The sequence below is a fragment of the Neltuma alba genome, unplaced genomic scaffold, assembly GCF_004799145.2.
Source record: "Neltuma alba isolate B1F8T4 unplaced genomic scaffold, ASM479914v2 tig00000327_pilon, whole genome shotgun sequence".
Classification (NCBI taxonomy): domain Eukaryota; kingdom Viridiplantae; phylum Streptophyta; class Magnoliopsida; order Fabales; family Fabaceae; genus Neltuma; species Neltuma alba.
In genome coordinates this window covers 80,441-101,048 of record NW_021632008.1, presented here as the reverse complement: position 1 = coordinate 101,048, position 20,608 = coordinate 80,441, and the positions used below count along the sequence as shown (strand labels likewise).

General features: G+C 36.4%; 3 protein-coding genes across 3 annotated transcripts; 1 reads left to right on the top strand and 2 right to left on the bottom strand.

The window, feature by feature from the left end:
* Positions 1 to 1,949: 1,949 nt before the first annotated feature.
* LOC114722424 (DEAD-box ATP-dependent RNA helicase 11) lies at positions 1,950 to 5,683 on the bottom strand. The gene is made up of 6 exons (XM_028908486.1): positions 4,955 to 5,683; positions 4,767 to 4,850; positions 4,150 to 4,392; positions 3,734 to 3,901; positions 3,459 to 3,572; positions 1,950 to 2,570 (listed from the first exon to the last, which is right to left on the bottom strand). Exons 1-6 carry the CDS (start codon positions 5,681 to 5,683, stop codon positions 1,950 to 1,952), a joined length of 1,959 nt encoding a protein of 652 aa, XP_028764319.1.
* Positions 5,684 to 12,890: 7,207 nt separating this feature from the next.
* On the bottom strand, positions 12,891 to 18,020 carry LOC114723224 (uncharacterized). Its single transcript, XM_028909428.1, has 8 exons — positions 17,834 to 18,020; positions 17,633 to 17,761; positions 17,060 to 17,175; positions 16,269 to 16,350; positions 15,524 to 15,583; positions 15,334 to 15,441; positions 14,658 to 14,703; positions 12,891 to 13,600 (listed from the first exon to the last, which is right to left on the bottom strand). The coding sequence occupies exons 1-8, from the start codon at positions 17,909 to 17,911 to the stop codon at positions 13,380 to 13,382; spliced, it is 840 nt and encodes a 279-aa protein (XP_028765261.1). The 5' UTR covers positions 17,912 to 18,020; the 3' UTR covers positions 12,891 to 13,379.
* A 712-nt stretch (positions 18,021 to 18,732) lies between these two features.
* Positions 18,733 to 20,070, top strand: LOC114722336 (uncharacterized). Its single transcript, XM_028908380.1, has one exon. The coding sequence runs from the start codon at positions 18,733 to 18,735 to the stop codon at positions 20,068 to 20,070; it is 1,338 nt and encodes a 445-aa protein (XP_028764213.1).
* Positions 20,071 to 20,608: the final 538 nt, after the last annotated feature.

Genomic DNA, 20,608 nt, shown 5'->3' with positions numbered 1-20,608 from the left:
AAAGTATTTTTATACAAATCGAAACAAAATTCATCTCATATATTTATTTCGAACTCCGTAAAATCACTTTTAAATAGCTAGTCCAATTTTATATAAATTATATTCTCCCATGCATGCCAATATTGTCATGAAAACTCCCCTTCCTTACCCTATTAAGGACGGCTACAAAATACTCACTTCGGTTCAAAATATAAGATAAGCTTTATCTATTTATGTTTAGCAAGAAATTAGTTAAAATCAGTTTAAAATAATAAATACATAAAACATGTATTTTTTTAAATATACCCTTATGAATAAAGAAAATAAGTAAAAGATGTAATAAATAAATCAAAAAAGAAAGAGAATATATAGGAATAAAATTAAAAAAATTATTAAATGATTAGACAAAAGTGAATGTTATCTTATAAAAAAAAAGACTTTCTAACAAAATTTAACTTATATTTTGAATAGGAGGGAGTATGTCTTCAGAGATCACTAACATCTGAAAAGTCAAGCTTTTTTTTTTTTTTTTTAATTTTGAAGTTCTTATGTTCCATTTCGCTTTCACCTAAACTGCTACTCTTCACTTAGGAACTATTTCATCATGCCCTTCCTGCTATAGGCATTCTTAATAAACATCATTAGAATGTAGAATTTATGATCAAACTTGATTTAGAATAGAAGGAACATAATGAAGCTAAAATATAAGTATTACTTCATCTTCATTTTTTAATATAAGAGCTAGATAAATAATTTGTTGATATTAAAAAAATTAATTAAGTTAGTTATTCGAAATAAATTAATATTATCTTTTTTAAAATATCCATGTTAATCGTATAAATTAGAACTACTCTTTAATAAAACTTCTTAATATGTGTAATCACTATAATAATTACTTTGGAGTAAAATAGATAAATATTATAGATAAAGTAAATTAAAATGTTATATTAATTAGATTTTTAGCTAGCCCTTAAATTTAGAACCTGAAATAGCAAAAAATTATTAAGCTTGGACTTGCTACTGTGGCGCGAGGAATAAGATATTATGTATGTTTTCTTATCCCAAGTCTTTTTGGTCGTATAATTGTACTTTTTTAATTTTTATTATGAGAAACAAATAACTAATATTTTAAGGATAGAAAATATAGTTAAAGTAGTTGAATTCAAGAAAAAATGTTACAAATGTAAAAAAAAAAAATTTCTCAAATGTCCTTATTTTGACAAGTGATGATTGGGTTTTATTAATTAATCTCAATAAATAATACTTCCCCCAATTTTTTTTCATCACCTACATTTCAAAGACGTCTAAACATTTAATATATATTTTTTATTTTTACCCCCTAGGTTATTATATGTATTGCATTAATTATAAGTCGTGAATTATACTCCTTCCGGTTCTCATGAGTCATGAATCTTCTAACTTCTAAGTACTACATGCCTATCAATAAAAATAATTGAAGGCATAGTGAGAGAGTAAACATCAATACAATATTTTAATATAACAATTACTGGCAAAAATGAAAAAAAGAAATATTAGCAAGCATGACTTATATTAAATAGAACAACTAAAATTTGAAATCTAATCCATTCGAATTAACATCGAATAATTTAGTTCTGTTATAGCTACCAAGTAACCATCTGGATCATCTATCTGTGAGAAGGCATTAACAGAGACAAAAGACGGAAACAAAACCCGCTTCATTCTATTTCTCTGTCAAACATTCTCCTAGAACAAGAATCCAAATAGACAAACGTGCCATGTTAATCGGATTTACATTTTCACCACCACCGTATATGATGATTGAATGTATTACTAAACCCCTCCATCCCCCAAAAAAAGGCCTATAAAAGAGTATCCAGATTCAAGAAAGCTGGAAAACCAAAGGACAAACTTCACCATTATTGTATAAATATCATATACTGCTAAATCCCTCCATATCAAAAGTGAGTCAGTTCAGAGTAACAACCAATCTAGTCCCATCCAGTAGGAACAACAGATACGTACCCATTTGGCCCATCGGCTCTCCCGCTTCCATAGTAAGCACTGGCATCATCACTGTAATGGTAATTGCTGCTAGTTGGAGGAACTGTGTTTGATGTATCATAAGAATCATTGTTAGGATCAGGGATGTCGTAAGCTGTCGTTATAGCGCCAGAGTTCACTGCAAAACCTGCATCCACGTAGTGGTTGTGGTACCCTGCTTCATGTTGAGTCATATTTCTAAAATCATGGCCGCCATATTTGCCATTATCATACCACTGGCCCCTTCTGCTGCCACGGATTTCACATGAAGAACTCTCTGCATATCGGGTGAGCCAAGAGGGAACCTTTTGGTTTGCTTCTTGCATGAGTTCAGTGAGGGCCTTTGCAAGAGGGATGTTTTTGTCACTGAAGAAAGCAGTGGCCAAACCAGACTTGCCGGCACGCCCAGTTCGGCCAATTCTGTGAACATAGCCATCTATATCTTTTGGCAAGTCGAAATTGACAACATGAGCCACATGTGGTATGTCTAAACCTCTTGAAGCAACATCAGTGGCAACCAAAATAGGAGTCGCACCACTTTTGAAAGATCTCAAGGCTCTTTCCCTCTCCTTTATGTAAAAGAGTAAAAGTTAGTGGAAGATTTTACAAAGTAGCTTGTCAGATTATAGGTGTGTTTGCAAAACACACTTTGGCAAAAGCCAAAACATGGTTTCAACATTTTGCCAAAAATATTTTTCCAAACATGCAATTTCTCCATGCCATTGTAGTGCTGTACCAGAATGGCATATCAATAATTTTTTTACAAGTGCATGGATCATCACAATACCACTTCCTCCTATAAGGAGAGGTAACTAACAACTTTAAAACACAATTGATTATTCTTCACATAGCATCTAGATATTCAAGTGTGTCTCATGTCAAGGTTTGATCACTACTCTTACCACTTGAATTATAATTATCATTGTAAATAAATTACAATGAAAAAAGAATGCCAAAATTAATAAATATGTGAACCATGAGCGCAGATTATTAAAAAATACACAGCATTTTCAACCTCGCAACTGAACATTAGGATTTAAAGTGAAAGAAGCCCATTTAAATCTTTTCTTTTTTTTTTTCACCACCAAGCCTGTTTAATACCAAACAAAGAAGTTAAAAATGAACTTTCTAAAAAACCGATTTCTTTACACAGCCCAAAACACTGTAGCAGCAACAAACATAACAAAACCATATTCTAAAATATTCCCAAGCCCTCATCGGATAACGTGGAAAACCCACTACAAAATTGATGAGTCAGCCCTAAACTTATCATATTTAATATATAATATAATATATAGGTACAGCTATAGCCACATAACACTGTCGAGCAGAGATAGTGAAGTGTACTACTTAATTTAAGGCATCGGCAGATCACAGACAAAATCAAGGGTTCCAAATCATGAAAAATTAAGAATAAAAAAAATATTTCAATTACTCTATAGGCAAAAGATGCTAACCATTTGAATTTTGTCACCATGTATCGCAATAGCTGGGAAACCTTTTCTCGACAGCCAATTTTCCAAAGCATCTGCTCCTCTTTTTGTTTCAACAAATACTAGAGTCAAAGCTTGCTGTGTTGCAGAAACCAGTAGTTAATATTCAGTCTAAAAGTTCAACTCTCCAAGACATATTAACAATAAATAGGAGTCGAATAAAATTGAAAGGAGTGGTTATTCATGCAACAATGACAGAAGATGAAAACATTCCTTGTCTAGAATAAATTCAATCTCACCTTTCCATTGAACCCATTTACCCTTTGAGAACGAAGAAGATCGACCAGATGGTCTCTTTTGTCCATATCCTGAACAAGTTCAACTTTTTGTACAATCAATTCAGTGCTGGAACCAACTCTTCCAATTGCCAAGAATATGTAGTTTGAAAGAAAGTCTGCCGCCAGCTTCTGCAACAGAAGAAAGCATTGAAAATATATCATTGATAAATCAACGGCTAGTCCTAGCCGCATAAATGATACATATGATACACAAAACATAACACACATCCTAGACTAAAGCCAATATTCTAATTACAAACAATATAATACCGCATGAATCAGGAAACATGTAACACGAGAATACTTTCTATTTGAAGAATGGGAAGACAACACAGCGTCAACCAAAATATCAACCAGGCATGGTGGATTGAATTTACCTGTATATCATCTGGGAACGTAGCACTGAAGAGCATAGTCTGTCTAGCACCTGGTGGAGGCATATCCATTTGCTCAACAATCTTCCGAATTTGAGGCTCAAAGCCCATGTCCAACATGCGATCTGCCTCATCAAGCGCAAGGAATTTTATTTGCGTAAGTGAAACCCTGCCTCTCTCAATCATGTCAACGAGGCGACCAGGAGTTGCAACTAAGATGTCCACTCCTTTTTCCAAATTACGAAACTGTGTCAAAGAAGTAGAATCCATTATCCACTATTGCCCAAGTAACAAAAATTATGAAGGAAAGGACAATAAAACCAATAACAATTATGAAGAAAAGGACAATAGAACCAATTGGCACCGAGGCCAATTACAAGTATGCAGGAACTTGTAATAATATTTCTGAAACACTTGCTCTTATTCTTGAAGAAAAGCAATATCATGGGATACACCAAAGCGGAAGTCAAATTTAAAAACTGTCAAAATGACTTCTAAATAGACCTTCGAGATCCTACAATGGAGTTAAAGAAGAAAACCTTACGCACCCAAAAAATAGAGAGAGAGAGAGAGAGACTTACAGAGTAATCACAAAAAGCCTAAGGAATGTAAATGCAAACCTGCTGAGCAATCGGTGCCCCACCATAAGCAGCCACAATCTTCACTCCGGTCTGATAAGCGAACTTCGTGGCCTCATCATGAATCTACCAAAATATAATCAAATAGAAACCAAGGAACTTGGCCGATTAGCTCAACGCCTAAAGATTGACCACAGAATTGCAATGGAACTCAAACCGAATCGATATACCTGACATGACAACTCCCTAGTTGGTGACATTATAAGCGCAGTAGGATGAGCAATCCAGCCTTCCCGAGCCGCAGCGAAAAACCTAGAACGATCCTTCAAAACTCCAGATATAATGGGGAAACAGAACGCCGCCGTCTTCCCTGAGCCGGTCTGAGCACAAGCCATCAAGTCGCGACCAGCAACGGCGATGGGAATCGCATGACGCTGAATCGGAGTGGGTTTGACGTATTTGCATCGCTTGATATTCTTGTTCAAACCCTCGTTCAACTCTATTTCTGCGAAGGTATTGACCGGAGGAGGTACGTCAGAACCACTGACCTCCACTGGAATATCTTCGTATGCGTCAAAATTGATACCACCACAGACATCGGCATCTTCTCCGAAACTCTCTGTAGTGTCGAGCGTGTCACGAACCCCAAAACCGTTTCGATTCGGGTAATGGTTCGCCTCATCAGTCTCTTCCGGTCGATCAAACCTCCGGCCTCTACCACCACGACCGCGAGCACCAAAACGGCCGTTACTCACACCACCCCTAGCTTGCTGTCTGGAACTGTAAGAGTTGAAGGAAGCCAAACCAGACTGAGCGGAGCCATTTGCCGGCAGGAATGAGTCCACATTGTTGAAACCAGGCATGCCATTGTTCCTGAAGGCAGGAGGAACATAGCTGGGCCGAGTCGGGCGCACCGCCTTCCGGGCCGAGAAGTTACCACCACCATTAGACCAAGCCATTATACTGGTTCAAAGTTCAAAGCCAGACTTTCAAAATCGTGACCAAACAGAGAAAACGTCTGAACCTTTGACTCCCTCAGAAAAAACAAAGGAGAGAGAATCAACCCAAGACACCAGCCCCTAAAAACCTTCCGAGGAGTATGGAGAAACTGGGAAGACTCGAGCTGAAAAGCGAAAGCTTATATAATATAAGCGTCTCAGTCAGTATATATAGATTCAAGGAACGTAATGAGACCCATATGAATGGAAGCGGGGCACTAATACGGGTCGGGCTCGGCGACACAGAATAAAGGCTCTTTTTTTTTTTTTTTTTGCCTGAACAGAATAAAGGCTTTAAATCATTAATATTGGCTTCCCCCATGAACATTTCAAACAAACCCTCAAAGCACGATTTCCCAGAGCGAGGGAAATGATCTCCGAAAGTGGAGCGCGAGAGTGTTGAAGGACGAAAAGGCGCTTAGAAATTTGTCGCAATGACAGTGATGTCCCTGGAGACTGGAGAGCAGCAGTGACGTGGGGAGGAGGAAGAAGGCTGCATAGGTGCGCGAGAAATCGAGATCGTAGGGGTGATCAGCGCATGAAAAGCCTTCCCTGTGGTGGGACCAGTGGGAAAATGAGTCGTCCTCCTAAAGAGCTTATTTTGTGGACTAGGTCGGACCTCAAAAGACTATTTTGCTTTGCGAGCGACACGATAACAGTAAAAAGAAAGAGCTTTACCAAATCTGCGATCGATTTTAAATTTGTACGGAACTTGTTTTTTGTCTGAACAATTTTAGCGAAACTCACATCAGAAAATAAAAGTTATTCTTAGTCTGAACAATTTTAATGGGATTTATATCACGAAATAAAAGTTGTTCTTAGTATAAACAACTTCAATGGGATTCACAATCTATATTTGTTTTATGCTCCACGTGAAATTGCTTCCTTCCATGCCTTTTTAATTTTCATTTGACCAGACCATAATTTTGCTTTTTCTTGTCACAGGCAAAGTCACTCAAGGAGTAGTCTTTCATTATTTGAAACTCAATTCACAGGTAAAGATTCCTTCCCTACATATTCCCATCAGATATAGGACTTAGGAGTGGTCCTTCATTATCTTCAGCTCTGTTTTGGCATATGAGTGCATAATGTAATTTCAGCCTATATAATGACATTCGACATTCCCACTCCATCTACCTTCTCATGACTTCTCAAATTGTTCTTAAACTTGGCCGATTCTTTTCATTCTTCTTTCTCCTACCACACTTTCCGTGAAGTAGGAGTAGGTAGTGTGTGCGGTCTTGCAATTATATACTTTTATCTCAACTTGAAGCTTGATTTTTTTCTTCAACTAAGGTACAGTCTCTTAATTAAAAAATTTTAAAAATTTTGGTATGTATTTTGCTAAATGATGGATAAAAATTTTATATTTAGTCATTTTTACATGTTGAGTTTTTTTAATTAAAAAATATAGACATATAATTAATTGTCATATAAAATAAATTGTAGTTTACTTTTTTATAATCTGATTAAATATATAACTGTTTTTTTAGTAGATAGTGTTTGAGTAGATATGTAGTTAGATTAAATATGTATTGGTTAGATAATATTTGGTTGTGAGCTTAGTCTGATCTTATATCTGGTGGAAAACTAGCACTAAATGGTGCTCAAATTTTTCTGATAAAAAGAGTACTAATAGTGGGGTAATAATAATAAAAGAGAGGAGTTTTTTTTTATTTTTGGAAAAAAATTAGAGAGGAGGACTTAGGAAAAACAATATTTATTAAAAATGATCATAAAAATTATTATTTAGGGAGACCAATAATAAGATATAAATTTAAAAAAATTACTCAACAACGATAGCTAATTATTTTATCATATTAAGTAATTATAATTTTTAAATAACTAGTGTGAAATAGTTATTATTAACATTTATTTTTGTTTTCCTATTATAGCACCACAACAACCTGTATCTCCATATCCATAGTCTAATATCTACCCCTCTTACCTCTTTTGGGTTTCAGGTATGCCAAAATCACACACAAATATTTTATATGTATTTATTATCGAAATTTTACAAAATTTAACACTATTTTTTTTGTTGATAATACTAGATGAAAAAATGTAGGAGAAAATCCTCGTCCAAGTGTAATGTCCTTACGCCAATATAGGAGTCTCCTTGATAGAATGACCAATGACGACATAATTTGGCAGCCATATGAATCTTTTGAAGTGCGCCAATTGATTCCAGAATATTGCTTAGCAACACATGAAATTTGGCTTGCTTTAGTTCCTCTAATATGTTTTTATATTATAGAATGGCATCACCCTGATCATGTACTAAGGCAATTCGGTCGTCAACAACCTTTCCTATCATGCCTGTTCATTTAGGAAATTATCATACAATACAGCTGCGTGGCAGAATAACCACAAATTAGACTAAACAATACTCAAACTTCATTGAAGCATGGAATAGATGGCCACATGTTGTTGTTGATGCTCCTCTAGCACTTGGTGAACTTGATCAAATATCTGAGTACATGCAATGGTATTGGAGACATACAAGACAATGGATCCAACATGTTAGTGGTGATATTGGCTATGTGGTAAGGTTTTTTTAGTTTTTTCTGATCAATATCATCATTTTTTTATACAAATTTTTTTCAAACCTAATGTTTTGTTTATTTCAGGATGACATAGCAGAAATAGTTATATAAGCTAACAATTAATTCCGTTCAACATGCTCTCATTGTATTGATTATCGAGAAAGAGTTACTCGAGACCAGCGTAACATCTTACTCATAGTTAGAGAACGATTTAATATGAATTCTCAACTAGCTCCACTAATAGTTGAGCTGTCCCGTCCACAAATTCTTCGGGATAGACCAAGCAAACGGCGAAACGGTTATTTATCTACTCAACCACCACTAATGTTTTGTTTATTTCAAGATGACATAGCAGAATAGTTTATAAAGCTAACAATTAATTCTCGTTCAAGATGTTCTCATTGTATTGATTATCGAGAAAGAGTTACTCGAGACCAGCGTAACATCTTACTCATAGTTAGAGAACGATTTAATATGAATTCTCAACCTAGCTCCACTAATAGTTGAGCTGTCCCGTCCACAAATTCTTCGGGATAGACCAAGCAAACGGCGAAACGGTTATTTATCTACTCAACCACCAATTGTAAATGAAAATTTAAGTGAACAAGAGCCTCAAAATTTAGTCATTCTGATAACATACAGTCTCATCATCAAGTCTTATCACCTCTTCCAATCCAACTCATTTTTACCCTCATCACATGCCATCATCACTGACATTATCCCATTCTGACTCACCCAATCCTCCTAATTTCAGTCATTCATGTCCTTATTTGATGATCTTGCATTATTGTCGATCAATATAACACTTCTACTTTTGAGCAAGGTAATCCGTCAAATAAGGCATTTGTCACCCCTCAACAATCAATTTCTTTAGTCGAATTACCTTAGTTTGATTTAAATACGCCAACTACACAAATAAATGAGACATTAGATCAAACTCAAGAAGTAAATATATAACAACGACCATAGTGTGTGCGGAGGAGACTAGGATGTGGCACTGGGAGTCATTATTTGTGAGGTAAATTAATTCTTATTTTTGTTCATGTCAATTTAATTGTTATTTGTTATTTTCTTTAATCACTTTTTAATTAATATAATATTAATTATTACTACTATCATTATATAATGATTAACTCATTATTCTAATGATATGATCATTAACATCCTTGTAGGAATATTTATGTGGTGAGAGATTGTGAAGAAGTTGTTCAAATGCTGATAAAATTTAAAAGTTGTTCACACTAAGATAAATTTCAGCTGGACGGAAAACAAGATTTATTGGAGAAATTGTTCTTACTAAGATGAACTTTAAAAGTTGTTCAAGCCAAGATGAAGTTCAGCTGCCCAGGAAACGACATTTATTGAAGAAATTGTTCTTGTTAAGATGAACTTTTAAAGTTTTCAAGCCAAAACAATTTTGAGTGTAGTATTTGGAGAAATAATTCCCACTATGCAGCATTTGAAGAATTTTTTCCCCCCTGTTTGCAGCGTTTTGGTTAAAATTCTGCTTATTTTCTCTCAAATTTTTTTGTCTTTTATGAAGCCTAACCCTGACATTAGGTTTTAGTAGTATTACAAATTTTTAATACTTTTTCACATATTTTTAAATAGATAAAAATGAAGAAGTAGAACATATTTAGTACTTAACTGGGAGGGCTTAATTTGACTCAAACTATTTATTTTGGATATAAATCCGATTAAAAAATCATATCACGTTTGGGAGTGCTTATGGGTTATTAGACCTGTTTTTATAAGCTGGATTACAGTGCGATTCAAATTAATCTCTTTAAAAGAACTCATTTGAAGAGCTTATTCTATGTGGTGGTGTGACATAATTTATTCCCCCTTTTATTTCTTCTTTCTTTTCATGCTTTTGAGTTTTTGCTGTGAACCTGAGAGTGGGAGTTCATCTTCTTTGAACGGCGGAGGTGTCCACAGCGCTCTATGTCTAGAATCATCTCCGGCAGCAATGGAGGAAGAAGCAGCCGCACCTCTGGCATGAGAAGAATTGAGACACTGCCTCGTCCGATCCCACCCAGTCTCCTCCTGTGCTGTCTTCTCTTTCTCCGCCCATCGGACCTGAAGGGAACAAGTCGGAGGGGGAACAGCAAATTCACCATCAATTCAGGAAAGGGAAGTACGTGAGCCCGGTTTGGAAACCGCACGAGATGTTTGTGGCTGGCGAGAGCTTGGAGGGTCCAGTACCAAGGTGGTGGATCCGAGTTGGGAGGGTCATCTTCCAGCAGAACAGAGCATGTGGAAAATAATTTTTTTATGATTTCTCTGAAATTATAAAAATTAATTCACTATTAAATTTCACTTCTTCATATTAAATTAATTTAAATATATTGTATTATGTAAATTTATTTTTTAATTATGTTTTATTATTTATTAAAACTTATACTTATAATTTTATAAACAAACTTACTTTTATTCAATTATAATCTAAAGAATCTTTTATCAATTTCATTTTTACAAACTAATTTTCTTAAACTCTGATTCAAAATGGATCTTGTTCTATCATTGATCAGAGATTTTTCTACAAAAAATATGAATCGGAGTTTGAAGAAGGAGAAGGAGTCCTCAACCCGTAACAGATAGAAGAGGATTTATCTAATCACATAGTTTGGCCTCTTAGAATATTACGCCTTTAGGGGCTTCTATTTGATTGTATCAAAAGGTCCAATGAATTGAGATTTTCTTATTGGGCCGGGTCATTTTGGGGCAACAAATCATTTATAATGAAGAAGATGAGCTTCAAGAGAATGATTCGGAATTCTTACAGAGTGGAATCATGCAGTACCAAACACGAGATAGATCTTCCAAAGAACAAGGCTTTTTTTCCAATAAGCCAATTCATCTTATCCAGTTTAACTTTTATCCAATCTTTTCTAAAATTCAGATTAAAAATAAGTTATTTTTTTTCATTGTCAATCCAAACGAATGTTTAGTAGGCTGAAAATCTGCCTATAACAATGGAAAATCCAAATTTTCCTTAAACTAAGGTGGAGTAGTTGCGTCTAATGTTTTTATGTACGGTCATGTGAGCTTTCTTGAGTATTGGCGTGTTGGATGCGATGGCGTCTTGCGTATGAATTTTTTATTTTATTTTCATATGTAATACAATTGACTATATTATTAAAGAAATATAATCTAATTTAATTTTTCATACTCTAAAATATAAATATCTGACCGTGGGACTCATCAATAACAAATCCTCGCAGATCACACAGCCTAAATTTATTAGGAATGAAGCAATTAACTTATTGAGATGGAAACCTACAGAAGTTGGGAACGCGGTCTCTAGCAAAGCAAAGCGGAGAAAAGAACAATGTTTTTGTGAATAAATAGCAGTTTAACGGATTAAATGGAGGATAAAATTTTATCTTTCTCATTAATCAGGAATCATCTCAATATTTCTCCAAACCAACAAACCCCACCATTTGAAATTTGAATTGATAGCATATTTGATATAAAGACAAAAACATTATTTATTAAATTTCTGTAAGTTTCTATTTAGGGTTTTAAGTCATATTACTAATAATATTCTCTTCATCCCTAAATTTTGGAATCAGTTAACTGATTCACATGAATAAAAAATTTAAGTAAATAATTTATTAAAAAAATGTTATTTCCCCCCTTTACAATATCCCTTCTTTAATCATTTACATAGTTAACTAATTTACATGAATTAAAAATTTAAGTAACCCCTTAAAATATCCCTCCTTTAATCATTTACATTAGAGTACTATAATACTATGTTTGGTACAGGATTTTTAGAGGAGAGGGGAGAGAAGTTGCTCCCCTCTCTATATTTGGCTGGTGCAATTTTTTAAGAAAGGAAAAGAGTTGCTCCCCTCCTTTTGTTTGGTTAAGATATTTTTTAAAGATGAAAGAGACTCTTCTCTTCTCCTCTTCCCTTCTAACCTCCCTTCCAAAAGTGGGGTTTTTTGAAAGGGAGATGAGAGATAAAATTTTAAGTTTCAAAATTAACCTAACTAAAATACTTTAATTCTTTATATACCCTTTTGATTTGTTAACCCCTAATCAGTCATAAACATTTCTACATAAGAGAGTTCTTTTGAACATCTAGCAAGAGGTTGTCTAAATAGTTGTCTCCAAAATTAATGAGTATTGTTGAGCTTTTTTTTCTTCTAATTATAAGAGGCCGTCGGTATTTTCTTTCACCTTCAAAGTCTTTTCTCTGATTAAAATCTATCACTCATGACTTTTTATCTTGATGTCCTATAAGTGTGACTGTATTTTGTAAATCAAAATTAGTGAATTGCATTATATATAGTTATATCTTGATAAAATAAAAAAGTGAGAAAATTCATTTAAATTTTATGAGGTTAAAATAGTTAATTTTTTATTAGAACAAAATAAAGTATCATTAAAATTGCTCCCTCCCTTCCCCTCCCTTCTAATCAATCCAAATAGGGGATCATTAAAATCTCTCCCCTCCCTTCCCTCCCCTCCCCCCTCCTTTTGCTTTTGTAGCTACCCTCCCCTTTCCTCTTCTCCCCTTCCTTTGATTAAAATTCCTCCTTTCTCCTTCCCTCTGTCAAGCCAAATACAACGCAAGAAAACTTACGCATCATACAAAAATCTAATTATAGTAGTTTGGAAAAAATAAATAAATGAGAGATATAGGAAATTGGAATCTTACATTTAACATCATATTAAATTCTCTAACTAGCTCCTATGACCAAAAAGGAATATCAATCAGCAATACACAACACATGAAAGCAAGGATCAAAGAAAAGGATACAACACCCATGCACCTCCCAACTTTATTCTAATTAGCCAGAGCCTCAATATATCTCCAAAAAAATCAGTCGGCGTCTCAAATTGAAAATATAACATCAGTTACCTAGTTCTTTTGCTGCTAATGAGGTAAAGATATGTTAATATATTAACATCCAAATTATTGCTGGATACACATGAAACACCATTTCATGATCACTGGTTAGCCATCAGCTTCAGCAAGTCCTCGAATAAGAAACTAAGCACATGATTATATGGGCAACTTTTTTGATTTGGAGCACCAGGCTACCATATAGAACCAACCATGTCATGAGGCATTGAAGAACAAGAGCAAATATTGGTATTCAGTGGGATTGTGTTTCAGAGAGAAGCCGTTTCTCTTCCTCTTCAAGCCTTTCAAGCCATCTGAATCCAAGATCACATCCTGTTTTTGCCGCTATCTGGAATTTTTCTTTTGCCACCTCCACTGGATTCACTGCATCACTTTCTGCACTCTTGTTTGCTCTTCTTGCAGCTGTACCTCTTTCCAGACTGAATTTAGTCAATGACTCTGGGACCTCGACGCCTGAGGCACAATACTTTCTTCCATTAGGACATGAATCATACCCCGTAACAACAGTTTGCACAAGCCAGAGGGCATACAAGCAAGGAATAGCAAGCTTTGTTCACAGTCAACTTTGTCGTTATGTGCCCAATACTTCTTTTATTTTGGGGCAGGAAAATGTGGCCGTTTTAAATAAACTTCAACTCTTTCATTGATCTAGGAAGTTCAGATATATTAAGAATGTTTTTTTTTTTTTAATCTCAAAAGAGATTAAATGAAAAATAATTTGACTCAAGTCATTTTTCTCACCATACATGAAGAGAATCGGGACTGTATGCTAGGTTTGCTGATTGTAAAATATTTTTGCATCCCTTTCCTCCTTTTTCTGTTTTTGGTTATATCAAGAAGGTTTCAACCTTTAACCTTTGCCCACACCCCACTGCACCCTCATGACATGACCTAGCATTAGATGGCTTCACTTTCATCTAATTTAATTATCTAAAGTTACATTTCTCTTGAAGGTTTTTCAGGAGCTATATCGAAATACTGAAGGGCAATTCATCTTCTATTTATCTCATGTCATGACATGTTCTACCATAGATTTCTAATAAACCTGTCTTACTTAAGCGAGGAGACTACTTCAAAAGGGAAATTCCATTCCTCATGCACGCCTGAACCTACTCACACACGTGGTAAGATGCAGGGCAGATTTTATGGTCTATTTATTTAATCCTTAAAGTGTGTGTGGATGGCAAAGGGATGGAACATGAATAATTCCCCTCACTTAGAAGTTCTAAAATCAAAGATGAGTAAATGGCTGTTAAGATAGATAATGACTGCATATGCCAAATGACTACTAGTTTTGTGACTTGTAATTTGCAACGATAATCCACCATTTACAAATGTTATATTGGAATTCAAACTTATATTTTCACAGTCTTCTCCCTCATCAACCATCCAAACAAAGGAAAGCAGCTCCTCTACCCAGACATACATCTTCAAAACTTCATACCATAGTCATAGACTACTTAATAGCCCACAATCAAGAAAAACATAAGGGGGGAGCTGGACACCTAACCTTTAAGGAGAAGAGATCCATACGCTATAGCTGCACCAGCATGGCCCTAAACATAAACAAAGGTTAACATTAAGAAACAGATGGTAAAATCTTTACGTATTAGAAAAATAACTTCAAATAAATATCCAAAACAGTAGATTAGAAAAAGACATGTCTATTTATAGCACACTTCGGAATCAATTCTAGAAATGATGAATCATGACACTAACAAATACTCCTCCGGTCCTAAATGTAAAACCCATTTTGTAGTGTAAATTACACAACAACATGGGTCTCACATTTAGGACTGAATGAGTAACTGAATAAAACAAAGAACAAGAAATTAAAATAATGCAACTTGCACCAAAAACTGAACTACAATTATAAAACAAGCCATGCCTAACCAAACAGGGGAAAAATACAGCAGTTCACAGCTCATACAACACAAGGCTTTGTTTTGCAGTTGTCATGACCAATTTTTCAGCTCTTATGCAGCACATGAAAGAGGCAACGAGTTGAACAGAGGGAGAACAAATAAACTACCACAACCAATTATCCAAGTATCAGGGGACTCAAGGCTTAATTGACTAGACTTGAAAAGGATTGTCAATCAATACCAAGACAGTAAAGTTAAAATGCATAGCATGCATATGTTTTCTAGGAAATTGTTTTACCCTTTTATTATATGGCCTAGTACCTTCTGTGATGCCCTATGGAAACACCGTAATGCTGATGCAATATCTTTCTTGACACAATCACCTGTCAAATATACTGCTCCCAGAAGATAAAGAGCACCTGGATGCAACTAGAACAAAGTAATCTCTGGTAAGGCTATGACAGACATCAGAAAATATTGACTAATATAAATCTTCCAAAGAATAATGTACCTGGTCCACAGCTTTTTCCAAATAATCAAAAGCTTTCTGATCAGATTGGACATATTCATTCTGTTAAAAAAAAAAAAAAAGAATTATCAGTGTAACAAACCAATGAATAAATTGAGCGATATTTTATCATGAAAAAAAACCCATTTGCAGCAATATTAATGAGAAGGATCAAATAACCATGGTGTTCTATTGGTCAGTTTAAAAAGATGGTGATGACCTTCACAGTGGCTATTTGGTTGTCCTCCTAGAACTAGAATATATATCTTCAGAAATAGGCCCTTCTTAAAATCCTTAATACTAACGCACTATCACAAGATTCTCCATACTTCCTAAACATGAATTCATGCAAAGTCACTTGGGAGAAAGTAAAAATAAAAATTATGTACTAATAAGGGGGAAATGTCATTTATCAGAGAAAAAGGTTTTTTTTTTTTTTTTTGGGGGGGGGGGAGATATTCAGCAGAAAAACCCAAAGCAAGTAACTCCAAATTATGATTGGAAACTCACAAAGGTGACTAGGCAAAATCAAGCAATAATTATAATTGCTGGTTTATCTAAAAGGCAAGCAATTCTCATGTAAGGAGAATGAATTGTACCAAGATCAATCTATAGACGGTCAAGGACAACCATTAAACTATTCAAGGACTTTATGGGGCTGGACGAATAATTGCCACCAAAGACTCACAATTTGACACCTGGACCTACTTAACAGATTTCAGTAGGAAACATATAAGTGGATCCTCACCTCAACTCTTAATCGACAACCCAACTCATACTGTGCATCTGGATCACCCATTTCTGCAGCTTCAACCAATAAAGCTGCTCCACTGTTTAAATGAGAAGGCATAAACATTCGTAAATATGTACATACATACATATATATATATAAGGATCAGGAATGTGCTTAAAAATACTATGCCTCTTGGGCGGGCCGCCCGGGGGGGGGGGAGCTCAAGAACGTAAATAACACTGCTGGATGGTCATGCAATCCACGTGGGCAAGAAATAAATGACTAAGACAAACAAAGCCCAGGACAGTAACACCATGAAATTGCCATTGGAGCCAACCAATGGTAGGGACTCAGTGCGAATATGTGCAAAAGAGCAACCTGTCTTGTTTTTTCTCTTTTCTTCTTCTTCTTTTCTTTTTTTTGGTTGTGTTCATTATACCTTTGCTTTAACTAAAAATAAACATCAACATGCAACTTACCTCCAATATTCGTCAACATATTTTATAACATATCTTCTAGGAGACCATAAACTCAAGTAATTTTTCTCATACATTAGATGTATGTCACTAATGGCACACTATTTCAGTGCATCCTTAAAAATGGCAGATGGCTAGAGCAGCAGGGGGTCATTCCCTTGACTCGTACTGATGAGAATTTGACTCCACGAGAAATTGAACAAAAAGCAGCAGAATTGGCCTATTTCTTGCGTTTACCAATTGAAGTATTTTGAAAAAAAAGAATGAACTGAAAAATGAATGCTTTCTTAAAAAAAAAAAAAAAAAAAAAGGGAAAAAATGTCTTCTTACATAGCTTTATTTTGTCCCGGAACGTGGTATCTCAGATGCAATCTGGCCAGCCAATATCTGGCATGGATATTACTGTTATCAGCTTCCAAAGCCAGCTCAAAATTCTCCTTGGCTGTCTAATATCAAACTTCCAATAAGCATACATGAAACAAAAGTTTGTACAGGTTGGAAAACACGCATACTTTTCAGCCAATACAAGACAACCTAACATGTCAATGACCTCCATTTTGTTATTACCTTTCTTCATTCTTAAAAACGAAGGTAACTTATTGTGAAAAACATTTCTATAAGTTTATGTCAGTTAAAACTTCATCACATTTGGCAAGTTTGCAAGACCGAAATATGTCTACATTAAATAGCAGGTCACAAGATTCGGAGTTCGTTAGTCACTTCACGACATTTCTGATCAAACAACGAGCAGGAACAAACAACAAATCACAAGAGCACAAGAACTTGGGACAAGTTTAATCAAATCCCGTCAACTATTTTCCTTTTCCTAAGTCAATTTTTTTAGGAGCCAGCATTTCGAGAGAAAAAAATACTGGAATTAAAGGACGAGGGAGCATACGGTACCCTGAGAAGAGGGATAAGACGCTTATCATTAAGCTCACAATAATCGATGACTCTATCAACCTCCTTTAAAGCACTCCAGCCTTTAGCTACGAACTCCATAGCCTTCTTGTTTCTACTGTGCATTCCTCTCTGAAATCCCAACCGCACATGAGCAAGAAGACGAGACAAGATAATAAGAGTGGAAGCAAAGGACGAACTTGCCTGTTGATGGAATTGAAAAACACCAAGAGCACTGGCGGGCTTCCTAGTGAAGCCGGCAAACAACACCCTCTTCAGCATCTTCTCGCCGTGAAAATGGCGGGGAACCACTTCCGGTGACGTTATTGGTACCAAGGGACTGTTCCGTTTTCTTTAACGCTGAACATGGGGCAGTGAAGTCGGGTCGGAATGTCCACCGGGGGTCTTCTAAACCCGGCCTGCTCAGGGTTTTTTAAGGGTGTGTTTGGTTAGAGGAAAGAGCGGGAGAAGGAAGGAAAAATGAGCCCCTCCCTTCATTTAGTTAAAAATTTTGAAAGGAAGAGAAGCCCCTTCCTTCTTCCCATTTTAGCTCTCCCCCAAATTGAGGGTTTTTGGAGAGGAGTTAAACTTTTGAACCATTATACCCTTATGATTTTTTTATATTCCACTACCACTTATAAAATATATTATTATAATATTTATTTTAAATATAAAATAATTTCAAAATCAGGTACTGAAGCTCTGAGTGGGTTTTGACTTTTCTCTCTCTTGGGAAGCGTGCGACATTTTCCATGGCAGATCCTGGTCATCGGAAGGTCCCACTGGACCGACCAAAACCTGCCGAACACAAAGAAAGGAAAAAGAAAAAGAAGATAACTGATCCTCCTAACGCTATCATGGATGACCAGATGAGCGAACAGGAGGAAAATGAACAGTGGGAGGAACAGCCTCCAGTAGACGAGAACAGTGAACCGAAGGAACCAAGCAATCCCCCGCCGAAGTTCGCGTCATATCGAGCCTCACTTATGGGGTTCAACGGGATTGCACACGGAGACAGCCCCATGTAGGAGGATGATTTGTTCAATGCTGATAAAGAAGTCTTTTGGAAAATACCGGAAGATACTGAGGAAGTGAAGAAGCTAATGGAAATCTATCCCGTGGTGCCGGTAACACAAGAGGAGTTCAATGACTGGTGCGAACCCTGGAACTACGCACTCATCCTGACAGTCTTAGGACGAAGATTCAACTTGTTCTTTTTGAAGGAAGAGCTCAGGAAAATGTGGGGGTTCCAGGAGTATGATTTTGAAATTATCGACCTTCCGAATAACTACTTTGTCGTGAGATTTAGGAATGAAGAATTCTGGCAACAACATTACAAGAAAGTCCTCTGTGATGGACCCTGGGTAATTAGACAGCATTGCGTTCTGATTCAACGATGGTCACCATACTTCAATGCGTATCAGAATCCTTTAGGACGAGTGGCCACATGGGTTCGAATTCCAGACATACCAATGCACTACTATAACAGCCATTATATCTCCAGATTTGGAGACAAAATAGGGAGAACCTTGAAGGTGGACATGAAGACCCTAAATGATTTCCAGAGCACAAACTCAAAGATCAAGCGTGGCAAGTATGTGCGGATTTGTGTGGAGTTGAATCTCCAGAAAAAGTTCGTGCCGAAGATAATCTCTATTGGATCAGTCTACAATGTGGAATACGAAGGCTTAGGCCTGATATGCTTTGCCTGTGGAAGATTCGAACATCGACGAGAAGCTTGTCCATACAAGTGCAGCACTAACACACAGAACAATGAAGTAAACAGCGCTGCCTCGCCGGTGGTTTCCCCTACCAGAGCACCGGTGAAACCAACAAAAAGTTCCGATAAAGAAGAGGAACAGTTCGGACCGTGGATTATTAACCAAAGGGTAAATAGAGCTCGGTTTTCTAAGAAGGTAGAGCCAAGAGGTGGGCAGAGAAGTCACGTAGGACCTGACGCTAGTACAAGAAAAGAAGCAACCTTCGGCCAAAAATCACGGTTTGCAGTGATTGAAGATCTAGATGAAGAGGGTGATGTGAAAACGACTTTGAGTTCCGAGAAAAAACTAGAAATGGACCAAAGTCGTAGACAGGAAAAAGCTCTGACAATAAGAGAGAATGGAAGAGATAAGCAGATGAAGGTAAACCTGGCGGGATTATCCAAAAAGGAAACAGGAAAAATGAAGGTCTCAAAGTCAAGGGTGGAATATCGGGCCACTGGGAAAGAAAACAAGAGGCCTCAATACAGGCCCAATAGTGAATCAGTCCCAGGAACGAAGTCCTTAAGTGACCCAGCTAACAATAAGTTGGACATGGCGGGTGTAAGTGATGAAGGACAAGACCAATTGAAGAATCAGAATGGTAATGGGCCAGACAAGGGCCTCGGAAATTTAGTCAACAACGAAAAGGCCATAGTGCCTGAGAAAAGATCCAAAGGATAGAGGACTCATGTTGTAGTCCACGGGGAAGTAAGCACAGTGGAATTGGTGAACACTGCTAGAGGACCGGAGAAGCCATCGAGTCGCGGAATGGAAATGCAAATGAACTCTGAGCGAAACATTCCCTCATCTAGCATAATGGATGGGAGACAACTAATGCACAATAGCCAAGACTCTCAATATGCTAGCCCTCCTAAACCACCTGATCCACCGGAATCAGAATCTGAAAGCTATCATGAGCCCATGGATGAGCAAGAAACAACTGTCACAGAGACTCAAGTTGAGGAGACCCAAGTGGAAGAGAATGTCGGACATCGGGTGGAGGCATCGATTGACTAAGGTAACTCCTGACCCCTCTTCAAGCTTAGTTTCGATGATTATTGCCTCTTGAAACTGTAGGGGAGCAGGTAGCCGTGCTTTCCCCGTCATAATTAAAGATATGGTGTGTAGATATAAAATTGATGTTCTTTGTCTCCTTGAACCCCGAATCGGTGGAATCAAGGCAGATAGGGTGTGTAGGAAATTAGGCTTTAGTAACTGG